Consider the following 14,728-nt stretch of genomic DNA (forward strand, 5'->3'; position numbering starts at 1 on the left):
GACCTCCCAGTTTCCGAGTCGTGTTTAGAGCGGATTTAAACCCTGTGCACAAACAGCTGCCGTCAGCTGCCACTTTCAAGCCCCCTGGTGACTGACTCGCCCATCCCCTGGTGGGGGTGCAGGGCCCAGGCCACCCCAGGAGGCTGCCTCCTCCTCTGAGCAGCCTGTGGCCTCATCAGAGGGTCTCACTGCCCTGGTCGCCAGGGGAGGTGTGACTGGCTGCGTGAGCTCCTTGCCTCTCCAGCACTCAGCCTTCTCTAACTGTGGCACCCTTGTCCCCACACCTGCAGCTGGTAAGGGTGACTGCAAAGGAAGCACCTAGCAGGCTGATGGGGGATCTGCTTTTGGCCACCCAGAGCCTGCTGTCCCCTGCTGTCAGCCCCGCCCCCGAGTGCTGGGCAGTTCAGGTGGCTCTGAGTTTGGGGTGTAGGGATCAGCATGAAGGGCTCTGTAGATCTCACACCCAAGCCCACACCTGAGGCAGCGAGGAGTCCGGGGAGCCTAGAGCTGGTGGGGCCTCAGCCTGGACCCCGGACCTCCTGCCTCCCACCTCTCCCTGTCCCTGAGGCAGCACAGCTGTAGAATTCAGTCCGATTGGACCCCCAGAACCAGGGCTTGTGGGTCCTCCTCTGCCACTTCCTGGCTGCCCCTCTCTCTGACCGCACCCAGATTCCTCCCATTTGAAAAACGAGGTCGGCCGCCTCAGGTGAGGACTGGGTACCACTTCCCTGCGGTGTCATTCGATATCGGTGACTGAGATCTGCGCCCAGAATGGGAGAGCGGGGGCGGAACTTCCGTGCGCAGAGCCTGCCTGCGCTTCTAGGGCGCACCTGGGGCGCACCTGGGGCGCACCTGGGGCACCTAGCGGAGTGATCGCGGCCACGGAACCTCATTGGCCCGGACTGCGGCTGACTCAGTCTGGGGAGGGGCAGGGCAGGGGACGTCCACACCGAGGGCGGGCTCCCGCCAGAGCGCCACTTGTGGGCTCCATCCCTGACCAGCGCCCATCCCTGCTTGGACCCCGCGCGTCCTCCTCCCCCGCTGGGCGCCGCATCCAGTCCCCATTCGCCACCGACGCCCCTTCCTGGCGCAACTTCGGTCGCGTCCCGGGCCCGGCCAGCTATGGACTTCTTGGAGGAGGGCAGCTGGAGCCTGTCCTTCGCGGGAGCCGGCTTCCTGGGTCTCTACCACGTGGGCGTGACCCATTGCCTGAGCGAGCGTGCCCCGCGCCTCCTCCAGGGCGCCCGCCGCTTCTATGGCTCCTCGTCAGGGGCGCTCAATGCCCTCGCCATTGTCTGCAGCAAGTCGACCGGTGCGTGCGGCCCAGGCTGCCCAGGGCGGGGAGTGGGGAGGAAGGCGGCAACCCCAGCCCCATCCATCCCAAGGCCGGTGGACTCTTGATGGGGGCGGGGGAGTCCAGAGAGACCCTGCTTGGGTCTGTTTAATCTGGGGATTACATTTGCCCCTATTTGCAGAGGGGGGAATCTGGGCTCAGAGACAGGAAGACTTCCCCAGGTCACTTGAGGGCAAGAGGCAGATGGAGCTTTTGAACCCAGAGCTTGGCATAGGAATTCTGCAGAGGGGCGGGCCCTCCTCTCTGGTGGAGCTCCAGCAGGGGGATTGGCCGCTGGGGAGTGCAGCTGTCCCCTCTCCAGGGCTCAGGACTCCTCTCCCTTCCTCCCTGAAGACTTCTGCTGCTCCCATCTCCTGGACTTGGTCAAGCACGTGGAGGGGCTGAGCCTGGGCATCTTCCACCCTGCCTACGCACCCATCGAACACATCAAGCAGCAGCTGCAGGACGAACTGCCAGAGAACAGCCACATCCTGGCCTCCCAGCGGCTGGGCATCTCGCTGACCCGCTGGCCCGATGGCCACAACTTCATAGTCACTGACTTTGCCACCAGAGATGAGCTCATTCAGGTGGGCAGGTCAGGGACCCGGGGCTTGGAGGCAGGCGGGTAGAACAAGAGTGACTCTGAGGTGCTTCCCAGGGGCAGAGGCAGGTGTGGGAGCCTGGTGGGTGTCCAGGAGAGGAAAAGGAGGCTGCAAAGTCTGTTTCCAAATGCAGAGTCGGGGCAGAGTGGATGGCAGGGGTGTGTGCTTGCTGGGGAGGCCCCCTGGGCTGCCCTCAGAGGACCAGGCTGGGGAGGGGGCAGAGTCAGGCTTCTTCAGTCAGGACCTACAGGGGCTGCTCTTTCTGCCCAGCCCCACCCACCCATCCTCCAGGTGCATTCCCCTGCCACAGTGCTGGATCGAACCAGGGCTTCCCACACACTAGACAGGGGTTGTGCCACTGAGCTAGAGCCCCAGGCACTTTTGAGTCAGTGAGCAAGGCTTTATTGAGCATCTCTTCTGCACCAGGTCCAGCCCTTGGCATTGTGATTACTAGGGAAAACATCCTTGTCCCCCTGAGGCTAATGTGGATTGGACAAGTTAGGAAAGGAGCCAGTATTGGAACAGAGCAGGAGGCAGACACAGGGAAGACCAGCAGGGAGAGGCCCTCAGGCATGGCCGTGGGGTGGTAGGGAGGGCTGAGTGGGGCTGGACCCTGGGGGAGCGCAGACAGGTAGGGGGACAGGTCTCCTGGGAGGCAGCGGCTGAGGTGGGGAGTCCTGCCCCCCCCCGCCCCCCCACTGCAGCTGTGCCCATCTTTCCCATCATGGGCTTTGTCTGCCACCCACCCCATATAGGGTGCTTCATCTTGGTGCTCCCCGTCCCCAGCACTGGGACCATCTCAGTTCTGAGATGGCCAAGTCCTAGGTGTCTGATGTTAGCAAGCCGAGAGGGGGACCAGTCACTTGCTGTAGGCTCAGGTCCCTCAGTTCCTGAGGAAGCCAGCTGGGGACCCCATAGTGTGTCCCAGCCTCCTCTCCTGGATGGTGCAGAGTACAGACTTGGCACATCATAGGTGCTCAGCAGACGTCACTGTTGTCACCAAAGTTAATGTACAGAAAGGAGGCTCTCGCCTGCATTCCGGCTGGTCAGGCCAGGACAGGCTCTGCGTCTCCCAGAGAGGGTCAGGGGTTCCCTCTCAGGCAGGGTCTCTGCTCCTGGTGAGTGGAAGCACCAGTCAGCGGTGCCCAACCAGGAGTGGGTTTGCCCAGCTTATCGCCGTGGCCACATGTCCTGCGGTGCACAGACATTTCCATCTCCCCGTGACAATGTCTCAGTCTATGCCCAGGGGGTTTGGTCTTCTGTAGGCATCTCCTTTCCAGGAGAGAGTAGATGGTGTTTTCCTGGTGGGTGAGTGCACAGGACCTGTGGCAGGTGCACCTGTTGATCAATGCCCAGGGGACAGTCTGTGGGACTGTCCAGGGGGGCATTCCTTCAGGGCGGGTGAGGACGTGGCCTTGGTGCGGCTGCTTGTCTGTGCGGTTGAGGGTGGGGTCCCAGCAGCAGCCATGGTGGGCAGAGGTCCCCCAGCAGAAAGGAGGGGGACTCTTCCCTCCTTCTTCCCTTGAGGGCTTGGTGGCCCCTCCGCACCTGCACACAGGACAGGAGTCGCCTCCTCTGTGCCGGAGGTTCCTGCCCAGGAGCAGAAGTCACATTCCCGTGGCTCTTGTCCCCAGGCCTTGGTCTGTACCTTGTACTTCCCCTTCTACTGTGGGACAATCCCCCCTGAGTTCAGAGGGCAGGTGAGTGCCTCTTGAGGGTGAGTGTCCACAGCTCTGGGCAGCTGGGTACACGCCCCCTCTTTCTCCTTGAGCCCCTGCTGCGTGCCCAGCCCTCCCCACTGCCGGGCCCTCGGGAGCAGGAGGGTCGCTTGCTGCAGGTTCTTGGGTGTGGGAGGAGGGCGGGCGTCCTGAGAGGGCAGCACAGCCACCTGCCCGCCCAAACTGCAGCGCTACTTCGATGGGGCTCTGAGCAACAATCTGCCCTTCGCCGACTGCCCTTCCACCATCACCGTGTCCCCCTTCCATGGGACAGTGGACATCTGTCCCCGGAGCACTTCGGCCAGCCTGCACGAGCTGAATGCTTTCAATGCCAGCTTCCAAATCTCCACCAAGAACTTCTTCCTGGGGTTCATATCACTCATACCCCCCAAACCTGAGGTAGGTCTGGGTCCCCCAAGGTGGTGGCCGAGGCCCCGGGCCTCAGACTCTGTGCCACGTCTCCTCCACCCCACTCAGGGCAGTTGCAGCACATGCCCCATCTCACACCAAGCCTCCGGTCCGAAGCCAGGGTTCGCACCCTTCCTTCCCCCCCAAGGGGCTGTTGAGTTAGGACGGGGCCCAGGTTGGGTGAGGACACAGTGCTGCTGAGCTGGTTTGCAGAGGGGCCTTGGCCTTGTTCCCCCTGGCCAGGCGCTGGGAGCAGGTGCTGCTATCATTTCCATTTCTCAGAGGACACAAAGGCTCAGACACCGGAAGCAGCTTGCTCAAAGTCACACAGCTAAGATTTAGACTCTCAGCCAGTCTGGACTCATGTCTCCACGGCTGCCCTGGACTGTGCCCATATTGGCCATCTGTCCTCTAGGGAAGCACAACAAAGTGGACAACCAACCTACATTTCCTGCTTTTTACCCTTGCATTTTCTGGGAAATGAATAATTTGACAACAAACAGTTGATCTTTGCAACAAGCTCCTCCCCCAACCACGCCCCGCTCGCCCACCCTCCTGCTGCCACATGCTCCATGATTTGTGCAACAAGGTCATGTCCGTTGGCTGTGTCCTCTGGCTGGGTGCCGTGGTGCACATTTGTACTCCCAGCAACTGGGGAGGCTGAGGCAGGAGGACCACAGGTTCAAGTTCAAGGTCAGCCTAGACAACTTAGTGAAACCCAGTCTTAAAAAATAAAAACATCTGGAGAGGTAGCTGTCCCATCCCCAGAATTAAGCAAACAAATAAAACAAAAAGCAAAGATAAAAAAAAACTCACTCACGAGGTCCTTTCCACACCACTGAGTGGGCAGAAACTCTCGGCTCCCGAGTATAGACCAGGAGATAGAGGCTCTCAGAGAGACGGCACTGTGGTCCAAGGTCACACAGCAAGCAGGGGAGCGGGCAGGCCTCCGTCCCCACCTGCAGGTCCGTCTCCCTGCCCGTGGCACTCTGAGCAGGCCAGTGTGGGCCCTGGTTCCTCTGCCCACTCAGACTCGTCTGGAAATGAACATCCAAGGGCCGAAGGGAAGGGCTCTCTGCTCCCCCATCTTCCAGGGGAGGGCCCTGAGGCCCAGGGGCAGGCTGGGGCCAGGACTGGCAGCTGAGAGTCCCCAAGGAGGGCAGGATGTGGGGCCAGGGCAGGAGGGACCGAGCAGACCTGTTCTGCCTTCAGCCCTATCTGCCTCCCTACCTGGCGCCAGGGTCTGCCAAGGTCCCTCAGTTCCTCAGGGTCCCCCAGGTCCCTGTGCCCTGCCCAGGGTTTGCTCGAGGAGAGTAGGCAGGACGGAGACCACCCACTGAACTCCAGTCTCCAGTCTGGGACGGGCTGTCCGGTGTGAGCCCAGGCCTGGCCCACCTGCCCTGCCCTGTGTGTCGCAGGTGGTGGCCGACAGCTGCAGACAAGGGTACCTGGACGCCCTGAGGTTCCTGGAGGCACGTGGTGAGCGGCAGGGGGTGGTGGTGGGCCTCGTGTCCCACAGGTGCCAGGCAGACCCTGCCTTCCAGGCCTCTGAGCCACTAGGGACCTGGGCTCTCTCATCCTCTCTCAGCGACACCTGGGGACCAGAGAGGAATCACGCAGGTCCCTGGTGCAGGGTGACAGTAATGGGTGCAGAGAGACACCCCAGGGAGGGGGTGTGGTGGCAGAGGGAGGGAAGCTCCAGGCTGTGGGAACCCAGGGGAGACGTGGACTCAGCCTGGGATGGAGAGGGTGGTGCGCTCGGACCGACTGCAGGCGGGAAAGGTCTCCTGGGCTAGAGAGCTGGGGTGTCACCCCTGCACAGGTCCCCGAGGCCCGTGCTGTGTCCCACACGGAGGGGGAGGGGAGGTGGATGTCGGCCGAGCACAGCCTGCGTCGTGTCCTGATTGCACCTAGTTCTCAGAACCACCCTATCATCCGACTGTCTTCGTTTCACTGTCACAGAGAGGGAAACTGAGGCCCGCAGGGCCACGCAGCTGGCAGGGGGTGGAGCCAGCATTTGACCTGTCATGTCTTCAGGGTCAGGGCTCTGGAGAGCCACTGGAGAGGGCAAGCAGCTGGGTGTGGGCGGGGGCGACTTGTCGGTCCTCTTTCTTCCCCTGGCCAGGACTCACCAAGGAGCCTGTGCTGTGGACATTGGTCTCTAGGGACACCCCAGCACCCCCTGCTAGGACCCCGGATGATGGCACGTCTTTCAACTGCCATGTGCCCACCGTGTTGGTCAAGGACGTGCCCAGCTTGGAGCAGCTCTCGCCAGAACTGGAGGCTGGTACTGCCCCTTCCTGCCCTGGGGTTGGGGCCAGGGACCCTGCCGTGAAGTAGCGTGATCCACGGGGTCAGCACTTATTTAATGAGCACCTGCTAAGTGCCAAGTGTGCGGTGGGCCTTTTACGGGCTGCGTCACTCATTCCTCCACAAGCCCCCGCCCCGCCCCGGCTTCCACATCATTCTTACCCCATTTCTCTGATGAGGAAACTGAAGCTCGGGGACAGGGACCGGGCGAGGTCACAGAGCCTGAGGGGGAATTCGAATTCAGGTCTGTGCTTGAGAAAGGGCAGGGCAACGGATATGAGAGACACTGGGCTCCCGTGAGGAAGCCGGCTTTCGAGCCTCTCCTGGCCACCCTGGGGGCGGTGGGCAGCGAGGGAGGGACCTGTCGGGTGACACAGCCAGCCCCTGGCAGGGGGAGGCTCTGCTCTGAGCCTTTTAGTCCCACCTTTGGTTTAACTAAGCGTCTGGATCTCAGCAGCAGGAAGGGACACAGCCTGTAGGCACAGATGGTGAGGGTGAGTCCGAGGTTCCAAAGGTGCGAGCAGCAGACACCCAGGAGATCCCGAGGGTCAGGGAGGCCTGGGAGGCCCCCGGGGCACCAGCACAGTGTTGGGGGGGCAGCTGAGATAAGGGGCCGGGAGGCCAGGTGAGTGGCTGCCCAGCTGTGCAGGAGAGGGCTGGGAGCTGGGAGGAGAGGTGGTGGTCCAGGCCTGGGCAGGGACGGGATGCCGGGGAGGAAGTGCCTCTTCCTGGTTCCGGATGGTGCTGGTTCTGTGCTGAGCTTCTGAGGTCCAAGCCTGGGATCTGCAGGCCTCACAGTGTCCCTGCAGCCACACAGGGCAGCCAGCCGAGAGGGAAATGGCAGCGCAGGCCCCTGTCCACTCCCTCGATCGTCACCCACCTGCCCCGGGAGGAAGGTTGTGCCCGTGTCCTGGTTTTATCTGGGCTCAGGGAAGGAAAAGGACTCGTCCTGGGTGGAGCGGGTCTTGGGGCTGTGTTGACCTGGCCCTAGCTGGCGTGGAGGTGCCCCCAGGCCCACACTGCAGTCTGGAGGCTGGGATCTAGGCTCTGGCTCTGGTCAGTGAAGAGGGGACTTAGGAAATGGTTGCTGTGTTCACAGCTGTTGCTGAGGTTAATATGCCATGTGCTACTGCTCTGGAGGGGGTGTGGTGGGGACCCAAGGGGCCACGACAGACTACCCAGAGGGCCGGGAGAGGTGTAGGGTGCTGACAAGTACCATCTGGTGATGATCCTTCGTTAAGTCACTTTTCCACTCTGAACCTCAGTCTCCTCGTCTATGAAAGAGGCACACCATGCCCATCTCCAGGACATCCGTGAGAGGGCTTGTGTGAAGGGCTTGGCACCCTGCTGGCACATGGCTGGGCTCCAACGGTGTTGTGTCCATCTGTGCAGAAAGGGGTGGGGTGGGGCACCATCTGTGACCCTCACGAGATAAGAGAGGGGCTTGGGCTGCCAGCTCTCAGGGTGCCTGGGAGGGCTGGCTGGAGGTGGGCTTGCCAGCCCACGATTCCAAACGGCCACAGCCACGAGGTGACTCTCTTGCAGCACTGAGGAAGGCTGTCAGGAGGGACCTCAGTGCCTGGGCCCGTTTCCGCCGGTCTGGGCCCGGGCAGGTGCTCACGTACCTGCTCCTGCCCTGCACGCTGCCCTTTGAGTATGTGTACTTCCGCAGCAGAAGGTGAGGCGCAGTGCGGTGCTGGGAGGGACCTGGCTTGCAGGCAGCGTGGTGGGGAGACCAGTGTCCACGGTGGGCTAGGCGCTGGCAAGTGGCCCAGGGCCTTGGTGGGCTCCTCCACAGGGGAGGACAGGTGGGAGGCAGGCAGCAGCTGGATCGGGAGCCCAGGTCAGCTCCTGGCCCTGCCCTGCGCCTAGGTCCTCTGGCCCCTGCTCTGCTCATTAGAGTCTCAGAGACGATGTTCCTGGGTGACTCTCAGAGCTGGTCCAGCTCAGATTAGCTGTGTGGCCTGGGCCAGCTCTCTTGACTACTCTGGGCCACGTTAACTCTTCTCTAAAGCAAGACCCTTCCAGGGCAGTCTGGCTGAGATTCGGCCCTCGTCAGTCCTTGTGATGTGCTGAGTGACTCCTCCATTCACTCTGCCACTAGCCCTTAAGGGTCTGGGGTGAGGGGGCAGCAGCTCCTGTGGAGCTCACCACCCACTAATTAATCATTGCTGTGCAACTTCAGCTCTTCCTGGAGAGTCCTGGGAGAGGTCTGCACTGGCTCTGAGCTGGCACAGCTCATACTAGTAGCTATTTGGCCTGGAAGGCTGCCCAGAGGAGATGACTTTGGAGCTAATCTTAAGGATGGATAAGAGTTTGCTAGGCACAGGGGAAGGGAAAAGCATGCCAGGCATAAGGGACAACATCTGCAAAGGTCCTGGGGCAGAAGAGAGTAGGGCACATTCAAGGAGCAGAGAGCAAGGCCAGCTGGAGCGAGAAGCTGACAAGGGGCCACACCCAGGGCTCTGCAGTGCTCTTCATCCTGGTGTTAGACGGGGGTTCAAGCAGGGAGGTGACACAGGGAGGTCTGTGTCCCATGCCAGGTCCATGACAGTGAGTCACAGCCTCTGTCCTGTTCCACGTGAAGCTGATGACTGGGTCAGCCCAAAGCCAGGAGAACGCTTTCTACCTACAGATTCTCCTCCTGCTGAGCTGTTTACTGAAACTACAAGCTGAAATTAAAAAAAAAAAAAAAAGTAAAATCTAACCTTTTCAGTTAAAAAAAAAAGATCCATTATGTGAGCGCTACGGGGTCTTCCCAGAACGCGGGAAATGCCCCCGTAGTTTTTCCCATCACCCCACGCTCCACGAGTAGTTAGTTTGCATTAACAGGGGCAGAGGGCCCGGAATGAGGGAGGGGACGGTCCGGCTTCCGTTTTGCTTGCTACCTGGCCTCCTCTGACCGTCTGCCCCCCTGCAGCCCCTGCTCAGGCCCTCCCAGGGGGCGTGGTGGTAGGTGAGGACCTGCGGCAGCTGGTGAGTGGGCGGAGGTGTCCAGCCAGTGCTTTTCAGAGACAGGTAGAGGATGGGCTGCTGGCCCTGTGGGGTCCCCGGCTCTGCGCACCCTGCACCTGGTGCTGGCTGAGCCACGTCAGCAGCCAGGAGCCCCGGGGCCTTGTCAGGTGACGTTTCAGGAACCTGGAGAGGAGAGTGGACGAGGGGAGAGGAGGAGGAGGCCAGGAGCTTCGGGCAGGCTGACTGTCCTCGTGTGACAGGGGAGTAAAGCGGCAGAGAGGTTCCGAGCTTCTCAGGTCACGTAGCTAATGAGCAGGAGAGGTGGGCGGCCCCTGCCTGGCCTTAAAGCCCCGCCCTTTCCACCTTGGGCTGTGCCCTGTGCCCCACCTGTGCCCTCCTGGTGACCTAAGGCCCGCCACCTCTGCGCATTCAGAGCCCATGGTGGATCGTGGTGCCCTGCGGGTGCCCTGGGGCCCTGCTCTGCTCTGCCATGGTGGCCCACACCTCGGGACTCTTCGTACCGATCTGGGTAGCCCCTTCCTGTGGGCTGGTAGCTCCCTCAGGGTCTGAGGGGAGGTGGCCTCTGGGCTGGCTGCTGGGCGAGGCTGATGCTGTCCCCCGTCCAGGGTGGTGATCTGGCTGCCGGACGCGCCCGCAGACCTGTGGTGGATGTGGGGCCTGGTGAAGAGCACGGCTCTGGAGATCCACTCCAGGACCAAGGCCCGGCTCCTCAGGCTGGTCAGGTGAGTGGACAGGGGCCTGGGGGGCACCAGCTGCTTCCTAGGACCCTGGACAGGCAGTCCACACCGCTGTCCTGGGCCCGTGCTATGAGGAGGACCTGTGTTGACTTCTCTGGGGCCAGTTCCCTGGTGGGTCCACGTGACCTGCAAGGGCAGCCACTATGCCCGATATGGAGGACAGGAGGATCCCCTGCTTTGCCATCTCTGCCAGTCCTGTGTTGCTCCAGATGTCCCCGTGAGGCCTTGTGCCAGGTTGGCCCGTGTGCCCAGCGAGCTGCCTGGCTCCTCCCTGAGCCTGTCTCCTGCTGCAGAGACCCCTGCCCTCCCCCTTCCTCCACCACAGCCGTTTCCTTGTCCTGGAGACCAGCGGGAGTGGCCAGCCTGGTTCACTGAGGGCCTTGGGCAGGACCCCGAAGTCAGCCTGGGCACCGTGCCCCAGGGTGCCCCAGGGGCTTCACGCTGCCCGAGTGGCCCCGCCCTTCGTCAACCCACAAGCCCTGAAACTTAGAGTCATCACCGGTTCCCTCCGCAGTCTGCCTGTCACCGTGGTCGAGGACACGGCCCCCTCCAGCCCAGGGAAGCTCCTTCCATGGCCCTGTCCACAGAGTTGTGGTCCACCCTCAGGTCTGTAGTGCAGGGCAGGGTCAGCCTGTGACGCCCCCAACATGTCCTGCCTTGTCCGCCCCAGGATCTGCCATGCGGGTGGACCTGGGTTTGGCTCACCTCCAGGAGCTGGAGCCCGCCGCTGGCCCAGGGAGGACGCTGGACTGCTGGGCCTTTGGGTTTTCCATGTATTTTTGTGGGTGCTTTATGGCTGTACACAGTGGCGGGACGCGACGTCACACACTCGTCCTGCACCCAGGTGGCAATATCCTCTGGCCCCTGTGTGCTCCCTTCCCCTCCCCTGGTCCCCCATTTTCATGAGACCGCCCCCTGCTTTTGCTTTGTGCTCTGGAGGTACACTCCCCTGGAGCCTTGCTGCGGACCTGTGGGCAGTTATCTCCCTGGTGGCCAAGGGCCCCTGCCCCTCAGCAGCCCCTGCTCCTGGGAGCCTGTCGCTGGAACTTCCTGTTTGGAAGAGGCCCTGCCTCTTGGTCACCCTGTCCTCCTGGCCACCCGCTCCATCAGGGGTGAGAGGATGGCAGGGGCCAGCACCCGGCCCAGCTCTGGAGTGTCCACCGGGCCGTGGAGGGTGCCCGAGCGGAGCCGAACGTGGGGTGCCCGGCCAGGAGCTGTTGGCAGCACGCTGTCCAGAAGTCGGGGCCACCGAATGCCCAGCTCAGGGAGCACAGTGAAAGACGGGGGGCTCCCTTCACATCCTGTCTGCCCTTCTCTGACCAGAGCTGGCGGGGTGCTGTGCGGGTGTGGGGGACCCAGGGACCTGCCTCACCCAGGGAGCCTCCCTCTCTGCTGGCCCTTGGTCCAGCCCGTGGGGGGCCCCGGGGGAGATGAAGGAGGGAGCGCTGGCCGAGTCTTTGGGACCCCAGCTGCAGGGCTTCTGCTGGGCCCTGAGGCCCTGCCACCCCGCAGCCTATTCCTTGGGAGAGCTCCTGGCAGGCAGAGCAGGCCTCCATCCTCCCTGTCCGCTGTGGGCAGACAGGCTGGGCCTCAGGCGCCCGCGCTCTCCTGGGAGTCCCTGCACTTCCTGCCCCAGCAGACCCCCCCTCCCCCGGCCAGGGGCTGGAAGGGGTGCACAGCTCCCCCTGGGCATGGGGAGGGCGGGAGATGAGGCCTGGGGAGAAGGGACCAAGGAATAAACAAGAACAAAAGAGAAGGAGTCACTCACTGTTCAGCTTCTGCCCAGTGAGTGCTGGGCTCTGGGGACCAGCTGCGAACAGAACTTCCACTCCCTGGCCAGGGCGAGGGGGAGGGCGAGCGGGCACTGGGCAGCCAACGGACACTGCTCCCAGGGGTGGCAGCTGCGGGTACCCCACAGGGTGGGGAGCGCAGGGAGCAGCCAGGCCACTCAGAAAGGCCAAGAGTTGGAAGCAGAGGAACAGAGGGCCGGGGTGCTCCTCAGGCCTGGAGCCGTGAGGCCAGGGAGGACTGGCCTTGGGCATGGGAGCCTGGGATGCGCCGGGGTGAGAGAGGGCAAGGGGACATTCCAGCACCACCAGGCTGAGCTGGCCTCTGTCCCACTTGTGGTCTCCTGGGTGGGGCACAGACCCACCCCCTGCAGCAGGAGGGGGCTGTCCCACTTGGGGCACGTGGTCCCCAGCTCCATGGCCTGCGGCCTGCACAGATGCTGGGTGTGGGGTCCTCCAGAGCAGGGGAGGCCTGGCCACCAGGGACTCCAGGCTGAGGGTCTAGATCCCAGGAGGCCTTGGAGGACATTCTTGCCCCTGGTCCTTTGTCCTGGTCACAGATAGACGGGAGTACCATGGCCACCGGCACCCGGCCTCCCTCGTTACCCTGCCCCCATCATCTCTTTACTCAGTGCCCTCTTTGTCCCATTGCTGTTCTGCACCATAGATGGGGACAGGCAGCAGGCTACCCTCCTCCCCGTCCACCCTCTCCCCTGTCCACCCTCACCCCGTCCACCTGCCTCCCTGTCCACCCCCCCCGTGCCCAGCAGCATGCTCTCAGAGGGGAATGCTGCCCTTGCGCTGACCCTCTGCTCTCAGACCTCCCTGGGATTCTGTCACCCGAGGCTCGGCCGAGGTCGTGCGCCTGCAGCTTGACAACCGCACAGGCCATTTCCCAGCCCCCCAGGGCCCACACCCCACAGCTTGTAGTGCTTTTCTGGTTCCTGTCCTGTATTGGGACACGGATCCCTGCTCTGTATTCTGTCACACGCCCTGCCTGCCCCCCTCATCTGGGGACTCTCTGGCAGGTCCCTTGGTCACTCCAAGGCTGCTTTGCATGGCAAGCAGCTGTGCCTTGTGACCACTCTTCGGGGACATCCCTGACCTGGGATGCTGCTCAGTCAGCCCCAACCCCTCACCCCTGCAGCCCCTCAGTCCTGGTTTGTCCACGTCCCTCTAAGAACAAGGGGTCCAGCAGCCCCAGGATGGTGGGACCAGCACTGGACCTAAGTTGACTCTCACCTCCCACCTCCCCTCACTGTCTCTATGAATGTAGCCTCAGGATGAATGAGCTTGCCCAAGCCTCCCTGCAGCGGGTGCATCAGACGGCTGTGCCTTCCTTGGCCTGGGGTGGCGGCACTCGCAGCCCCAGAGCTGATCCGAGTCAGCATCCCCTGCCCTGTGCTCCCGTGTTACCTGTGCTCCCCCGACACGGGACCCTGAGAGGCTCCAGAGCAGAGGACACATCTGGGCTCTGAATTCAGGCCTACTGGGCTTTGAGTCCCTTCTCTGCGACTGGCATGGTTGTGACCAGGGAAGCCCTCACCTCTCAGAGCCATTTCCCTGTATAAGTGGACCCGCGCCCTCGCTCCTCGGGGTATTTACTTGAAACAATTGAATGCTCCTCACAGTCCCTGTCAAACATGGAGTCAGTGCCCAGAAAGGCCCCGGGGGACATGGAGGCACGGCCCCCGCTTCCCCTGAGCCTCACAGCAGCCTGGGGGGGGTGGTGCTGGATGAGGTGCAGGGAGCTGTGAGGGACCCGTCTGTGGGTGCTGGAGCCCCCTCTGGCCCCGAGCCGTGGCCTCCTGCAGGTGTGCCGAGGTCATGGCCTCCCTCTTCCCCACTAGCCCACCAGGGGCCTCTGTGGCCTGCAGGCAGCTGTGGCTTCCAGTCCTGGGCCACCTCCCGGACTGGCGTCCAGCCTCCCTGCCAGGCTGAGTGCTGAAGATGAGGGCCACCTGGTGGATGTCTCCTGACACCCAGGCAGACGCCTGCCCCAGGGCGCCCCTGCTCCTTTGCCGCCTCCGTGGAGGCAACAGGGAACCCCACCCCAAGGGGACACCCCTCAAGCCTGGGAGCCCAGCAGCCTCTTGATTCTCAGAGCAAGCCTGGGAGGTTGGCACCGCTTCTCCCGGGAGGGAGACCACGTTCAGGAGGAAAGGGGGCAGGCTGGCAGCACCAAGTCTGTGCTCGGGCAGCAGGAAGCTCCCAGGCCACCACAGCTGCACTGCGACCTGCTCCGAGGCACTGAGCAAGTCCCTCCTTGATCAGCCCCTTGTTTTTAAGATGAGCTGCTTTCTGAGGCACCTCCAGCCACACCCGAGCCCCAACACAGTTGATCAATGTCCCTGTGCCAAGAGGGGGAGAGAGGACTTCAGGAGCTGGCCTCTGGCCTCGCTCTTCATGGACGCTAGAACTGGGCTGGCAGGAAAACCATTCCTGGGGGGACTGCAGGTGCACAGTAGATTGGGGTAACCCGGTGTAATCTCAAACGAGGAGGAGTCTGGGGTTAGAGAACTGTGGGCCACACAGCCAGCCAGAGGCGAGAGCGGCAGTGCAGCCAGGCCAGCTGTGGCTGTGCCCTGTCGGGACAGTGGAATGCTGGGCAGGAACATGCTCAGGTTCTTCTACAGCGATTCTGATGCAATTAGTCTTCACCTAGACCTGCCCTGGCGGGCGTGTGCCTGAATCCTGTAGTCCCTGGACACTAGTGGTTTCAGGGGCCACCACGGGGGTGTGGCCACCTGAGTCAGCGTCTTGGGTTCCAGACTTGCACAATGTCCTCTGTAGCAACAGGGCTGCAGTTGGGGTGACCTCTGTCCTCGCACTGCCATGGCTGGATTAGGCCCCCCAG

At 62.5% G+C, this 14,728-nt stretch overlaps 1 protein-coding gene across 1 annotated transcript; it reads left to right on the forward strand.

The window, feature by feature from the left end:
• Nucleotides 1-1,122: 1,122 nt before the first annotated feature.
• Pnpla5 (patatin like domain 5, triacylglycerol lipase) lies at nt 1,123-10,807 on the forward strand. Its single transcript, XM_026394357.2, has 9 exons — nt 1,123-1,312; nt 1,688-1,920; nt 3,570-3,635; nt 3,843-4,052; nt 5,480-5,540; nt 6,187-6,348; nt 7,917-8,049; nt 9,953-10,069; nt 10,599-10,807. Exons 1-9 carry the CDS (start codon nt 1,123-1,125, stop codon nt 10,696-10,698), a joined length of 1,272 nt encoding a protein of 423 aa, XP_026250142.1. The 3' UTR covers nt 10,699-10,807.
• Nucleotides 10,808-14,728: the final 3,921 nt, after the last annotated feature.

Source organism: Urocitellus parryii, chromosome 5 (genome assembly GCF_045843805.1).
Source record: "Urocitellus parryii isolate mUroPar1 chromosome 5, mUroPar1.hap1, whole genome shotgun sequence".
NCBI lineage: Eukaryota > Metazoa > Chordata > Mammalia > Rodentia > Sciuridae > Urocitellus > Urocitellus parryii.